This window comes from Nanorana parkeri, unplaced genomic scaffold, assembly GCF_000935625.1.
Source record: "Nanorana parkeri isolate BGI_ZX_2015 unplaced genomic scaffold, ASM93562v1 scaffold3446, whole genome shotgun sequence".
NCBI classification, from domain to species: domain Eukaryota; kingdom Metazoa; phylum Chordata; class Amphibia; order Anura; family Dicroglossidae; genus Nanorana; species Nanorana parkeri.
In genome coordinates this window covers 43,237-49,454 of record NW_017309714.1, presented here as the reverse complement: position 1 = coordinate 49,454, position 6,218 = coordinate 43,237, and the positions used below count along the sequence as shown (strand labels likewise).

The window sequence follows — 6,218 nt, the reverse complement described above, 5'->3', positions numbered from 1 at the left end:
CGGCCGTCATTGGGGGGGGGCTGGCCTGTTGAGTGGGGGGGGGGAGGGGTGGTCAGAGATGAGCCATCCCGGGCCTGTCCGTGTCCTGACTCCCAGCCGGCCAATCACAATCGCTGGAGGAGTTGTATCTGGTTGGTCCCCCAAGACTCCTCCCCCCCCATATCCCCATAGAGATATCTGCTGCCTGGTGATTGGGCAGAATAAGGTCACATGGGGGAAGGCAGCCTGTTAGAGTTCACCTTGGGACCCTCCATCGCGCCGCTCTCCCATTGGCCCGCATGGGGGCGTGGCCTAACCTGTGATAGTTTGCTGGCTGTGCCGCAGGTGGACGAGATCTTCCGGGAAGATTTTGGTGAACCCGCCGAGAAGCTCTTCCGAAAATTTGACCAAAAACCGATGGCGGCGGCGAGTCTAGCCCAGGTGCACCGCGCCACCCTCCATGACGGTACCGAGGTGGCCGTGAAGGTGAGCGCGCCCAACTCCCCTCCCCCATTGGATGAAGAAGATAATGTATTCATAACGTGTAACCCCTCCCCCATTGGATGAAGAAGATAATTTATTCATAACGTGTAACCCCTCCCCCATTGGATGAAGAAGATAATGTATTCATAACGTGTAACCCCTCCCCCATTGGATGAAGTATATATTATGCACATAACCCCTCCCCCATTGGATGAAGTATATATTATGTACGTAACCCCTCCCCCTCCCCAGTTGGATGATGTGTATAATGTGAAGACACGCCCCCTTCCCCCCCATTGGCTGATGGTCTCTGCAGGTCCAGTACATTGATCTCCGGGAGCGCTTCGATGGCGATATCCGGACTCTGGAACGGCTCCTCCGGCTCATTGAGTTCATGCATCCCAAATTTGGCTTCAGTTGGGTTCTGAAGGTGAGCCCTGAGCTGTCTCCGCCCACTTCCTGAGCTGTCTCCGCCCACTTCCTGAGCTGTCTCCTCCTTCTGCCTCCGCCCACTTCCTGAGCTGTCTCCTCCTTCTGCCTCCGCCCACTTCCTGAGCTGTCTCCTCCCCCTGCCTCCGCCCACCCCTCTTCTCTCTCCTCCTTCTGCCTCCGCCCACTTCCTGAGCTGTCTCCTCCTTCTGCCTCCGCCCACTTCCTGAGCTGTCTCCTCCCCCTGCCTCCGCCCACCCCTCTTCTCTCTCCTCCTTGCCCTCGTGTAGGATCTGAAGCACACGCTGGCGCAGGAACTGGATTTCGAGAACGAGGGGCGGAACGCAGAGCGATGTGCGCAGGATCTTAAATATCTCCTCTACGTCCTGATACCCAACGTACACTGGAAGTTCACCAGCAAGGTGAGGGGGGCGCATGGAAGACCCTCGTACCTCCAGGGGGGGAGACAATCGGGGCCCAGGAGGGTACATGATGTGTGGGTGGGGAATTCTATGGACAGAGCAATCCCCCTCCATGCTGCTGTAGTGTGCAGCAATCCCCCTCCATGCTGCTGTAGTGTGCAGCAATCCCCCTCCATGCTGCTGTAATGTGCAGTCGGCAATGGCAACACGCCGACCCGCACCCCGGCAATGGCAACACGCCGACCCGCACCCCGGCAATGGCAACACGCCGACCCGCACCCCGGCAATGGCAACACGCCGACCCGCACCCCGGCAATGGCAACACGCCGACCCGCACCCCGGCAATGGCAACACGCCGACCCGCACCCCGGCAATGGCAACACGCCGACCCGCACCCCGGCAATGGCAACACGCCGACCCGCACCCCGGCAATGGCAACACGCCGACCCGCACCCCGGCAATGGCAACACGCCGACCCGCACCCCGGCAATGGCAACACGCCGACCCGCACCCCGGCAATGGCAACACGCCGACCCGCACCCCGGCAATGGCAACACGCCGACCCGCACCCCGGCAATGGCAACACGCCGACCCGCACCCCGGCAATGGCAACACGCCGACCCGCACCCCGGCAATGGCAACACGCCGACCCGCACCCCGGCAATGGCAACACGCCGACCCGCACCCCGGCAATGGCAACACGCCGACCCGCACCCCGGCAATGGCAACACGCCGACCCGCACCCCGGCAATGGCAACACGCCGACCCGCACCCCGGCAATGGCAACACGCCGACCCGCACCCCGGCAATGGCAACACGCCGACCCGCACCCCGGCAATGGCAACACGCCGACCCGCACCCCGGCAATGGCAACACGCCGACCCGCACCCCGGCAATGGCAACACGCCGACCCGCACCCCGGCAATGGCAACACGCCGACCCGCACCCCGGCAATGGCAACACGCCGACCCGCACCCCGGCAATGGCAACACGCCGACCCGCACCCCGGCAATGGCAACACGCCGACCCGCACCCCGGCAATGGCAACACGCCGACCCGCACCCCGGCAATGGCAACACGCCGACCCGCACCCCGGCAATGGCAACACGCCGACCCGCACCCCGGCAATGGCAACACGCCGACCCGCACCCCGGCAATGGCAACACGCCGACCCGCACCCCGGCAATGGCAACACGCCGACCCGCACCCCGGCAATGGCAACACGCCGACCCGCACCCCGGCAATGGCAACACGCCGACCCGCACCCCGGCAATGGCAACACGCCGACCCGCACCCCGGCAATGGCAACACGCCGACCCGCACCCCGGCAATGGCAACACGCCGACCCGCACCCCGGCAATGGCAACACGCCGACCCGCACCCCGGCAATGGCAACACGCCGACCCGCACCCCGGCAATGGCAACACGCCGACCCGCACCCCGGCAATGGCAACACGCCGACCCGCACCCCGGCAATGGCAACACGCCGACCCGCACCCCGGCAATGGCAACACGCCGACCCGCACCCCGGCAATGGCAACACGCCGACCCGCACCCCGGCAATGGCAACACGCCGACCCGCACCCCGGCAATGGCAACACGCCGACCCGCACCCCGGCAATGGCAACACGCCGACCCGCACCCCGGCAATGGCAACACGCCGACCCGCACCCCGGCAATGGCAACACGCCGACCCGCACCCCGGCAATGGCAACACGCCGACCCGCACCCCGGCAATGGCAACACGCCGACCCGCACCCCGGCAATGGCAACACGCCGACCCGCACCCCGGCAATGGCAACACGCCGACCCGCACCCCGGCAATGGCAACACGCCGACCCGCACCCCGGCAATGGCAACACGCCGACCCGCACCCCGGCAATGGCAACACGCCGACCCGCACCCCGGCAATGGCAACACGCCGACCCGCACCCCGGCAATGGCAACACGCCGACCCGCACCCCGGCAATGGCAACACGCCGACCCGCACCCCGGCAATGGCAACACGCCGACCCGCACCCCGGCAATGGTAACACGCCGACCCGCACCCCGGCAATGGTAACACGCCGACCCGCCCTCCCGGCAATGGTAACACGCCGACCCGCCCCCCCGGCAATGGTAACACGCCGCGGCTCCGTAGCACTGACAGATTACATGAACGGGGGGCGGGGCATAAGAGTCTGAAGTGGGATCTGTCATCTGTACATTGTGTGCCAAAATCTGTGCCAGGAGTCAGACCGAAGCCGACCCGAATATCCCTCCCAGTGCTGGGCCAGGGGCCGGATCACAGAGCCATGATGGGGAATGGCATCAAGTTTCATGACCCCTGTGCCCCCCATAATGATTGTAGTCCCATGACCCACATGACCCCTGTGCCCCCCATAATGATTGTAGTCACATGACCCCTGTGCCCCCCATAATGATTGTAGTCACATGACCCCTGTGCCCCCCATAATGATTGTACTGATGTGGTTGGTGGCTCCTCTGTCTGCAGTTCTGGTGAATGTTGGGCTGGACGGGAAAGCGCGGCTGGTTCTCCTGGACCACGGACTGTACGAGTTCCTAAGTCAGAGGTAACGCGGTGTGTTGGTGTCACTTCCTGTGTCACACTTTGTGCACAGAATGGTGTTCATCACTTCCTGTGTGTGGCAGACTTTTATGATGCGCGGTAACTGGTACTCATCGTTGCAGGGATCGCACGGCGCTGTGTAAACTCTGGAGGTCCATCGTTCTGAGGAACCATCCGGGCATGGCGGAATACTCGGCAGAGCTCGGCGTGAAAGGTTTGTGTCAGGCAATCGCTGCGCTCACCGCCTGGGGCCGCCCCCCGGGTCCACCGCCTGGGGCCGCCCCCCGGGTCCACCGCTGGCCTGTGTATTATCTGTGGATGACGTTGTCTCATTGGTGTATGGCCCAGATTCCACCAATCAGAGCAGACCATAGCGGGATCTGGTTTCTCTCTCCAGATTACTTCCTGTTCTGTGAGATTCTGCTGCAGCGGCCGCTCTCCCTCACTGGAATGCTGGGGAACACCCTGACGCGGGAGGAGACGCAGTACATGCAGGATATGGCCAAGGAGCATTTTGATGACATCATGAGAGTCCTTCGAGCTTTGCCGCGCCCAATGCTGCTGGTGTTCCGGAATCTTAACACGGTCCGGGCCCTGAATATTGGGCTGGGGGCCCCGGCGGACCGTTATCTCCTCATGGCACGCAGGTCAGTGGGGGGTCATAAGACAACATGGAGGGGGAGGGGGGGCGGAGAAGGAGAAAGGCCACCAGAACATTTCGGGAGGGAAGCACCGGAGAGGATGTTTGACTCGCCAGTACAATCTGGATCATGACGGTGCAGCACAGGACACAGGCAATTCAGAGACGACTGGGTAATATGCCGGTATCATGGGGGGATGGGGCACAGCGGTGAGGACCTCGGGTGGTGGAGGTCTCCTCTCTGTGGGGTGGAGATATTTGTAGAGTTTCTTACCTTCTGTCCCTGCGATTCGTCAATCTGGTCTCCCTGGCTGTGTCCCGCCTCTCCTCCCATGATCCTTCCTCGCCTACTTCACCGAGCCTTCCAGTGTCCTCATAGATCCCTACTAGCCCAGAAGACATCCAATCACCAAAGGGCATTAGTAGAAAAAAAATATAGGAGGATCTCCAGGAGGGGGGAGGGGTTATAGGAGGATCCCACAGCTCTGTCCAATCACCTGATGGGCATGTTACCCAGCCTGCTATGAATTGCCTGTGTCCTGTACGGTACAATTAGGTGGAGGGAAATGTACGGGGATGGCGTCACCCCCACTCTGGAGACTATATAGACCTTGTCTGGGGGATCAGTGCACCCCAACACTGCCCACCTCCATATCCCATCAGCGGGGGTGTCCTCCTCCCGATGGCCGAGGACCCAATTCACAAACAAGGATCCTTCTGGCACTGGGTCAGCTTTGTGAATTGAGTTTGAGGTGTTCCCGGGAGTATGGCGGCTCAGACATGGCTCTCCTCTATGGGGGGTACGTTCCGGTCTTCACTCCCTACCTCTGACTGGGGATTGTAAGGGAGGAGGATGGGGATTGGGAGGAGGAGGATTAGGAGAAGAATGGTGATGGGGGAGGAGGATGGGGATGAGGAGGGAAATGGGGGGGTAGGTTCCGGTCTTAGGAGTATGATGATGGGGATGGGGGGGTAGGTTCCGGTCTTAGGAGTATGATGATGGGGATGAGGAGGGGGATGGGGGGGTAGGTTCCGGTCTTAGGAGTATGATGATGGGGATGAGGAGGATGGGGATTAGGATGAGGATTAGGAGGAGGCGGATGATGGGGATTAGGAGGAGGAGGATTAGAAGGATGGGGATTAGGAGGAGGAGGATTAGAAGGATGGGGATTAGGAGGAGGATGATGGGGATTAGGAGGAGGAGGATTAGAAGGATGGGGATTAGGAGGAGGAGGATTAGAAGGATGGGGATTAGGAGGAGGATGATGGGGATTAGGAGGAGGAGGATTAGAAGGATGGGGATTAGGAGGAGGAGGATTAGAAGGATGGGGATTAGGAGGAGGATGATGGGGATTAGGAGGAGGAGGATTAGAAGGATGGGGATTAGGAGGAGGAGGATTAGAAGGATGGGGATTAGGAGGAGGATGATGGGGATTAGGAGGAGGAGGATTAGAAGGATGGGGATTAGGAGGAGGAGGATTAGAAGGATGGGGATTAGGAGGAGGATGATGGGGATTAGGAGGAGGAGGATTAGAAGGATGGGGATTAGGAGGAGGAGGATTAGAAGGATGGGGATTAGGAGGAGGATGATGGGGATTAGGAGGAGGAGGATTAGAAGGATGGGGATTAGGAGGAGGAGGATTAGAAGGATGGGGATTAGGAGGAGGATGATGGGGATTAGGAGGAGGAGGATTAG

General features: G+C 61.0%; 1 protein-coding gene across 1 annotated transcript in view; it reads left to right on the top strand.

Moving 5' to 3' along the window:
- The window catches only part of ADCK5 (aarF domain containing kinase 5), a gene marked incomplete at its 5' end in the record, with an annotated part of 15,094 nt that overhangs the window by 559 nt on the left and 8,317 nt on the right, over positions 1–6,218 (top strand). Inside the window, 7 exons of the mRNA XM_018574991.1 lie at positions 325–465; positions 779–892; positions 1,182–1,313; positions 3,324–3,342; positions 3,808–3,886; positions 4,005–4,096; positions 4,280–4,529. Of these exons, the coding sequence (XP_018430493.1) occupies positions 325–465; positions 779–892; positions 1,182–1,313; positions 3,324–3,342; positions 3,808–3,886; positions 4,005–4,096; positions 4,280–4,529 (827 nt within the window). The remainder of the gene's footprint in view (positions 1–324; positions 466–778; positions 893–1,181; positions 1,314–3,323; positions 3,343–3,807; positions 3,887–4,004; positions 4,097–4,279; positions 4,530–6,218) is intronic.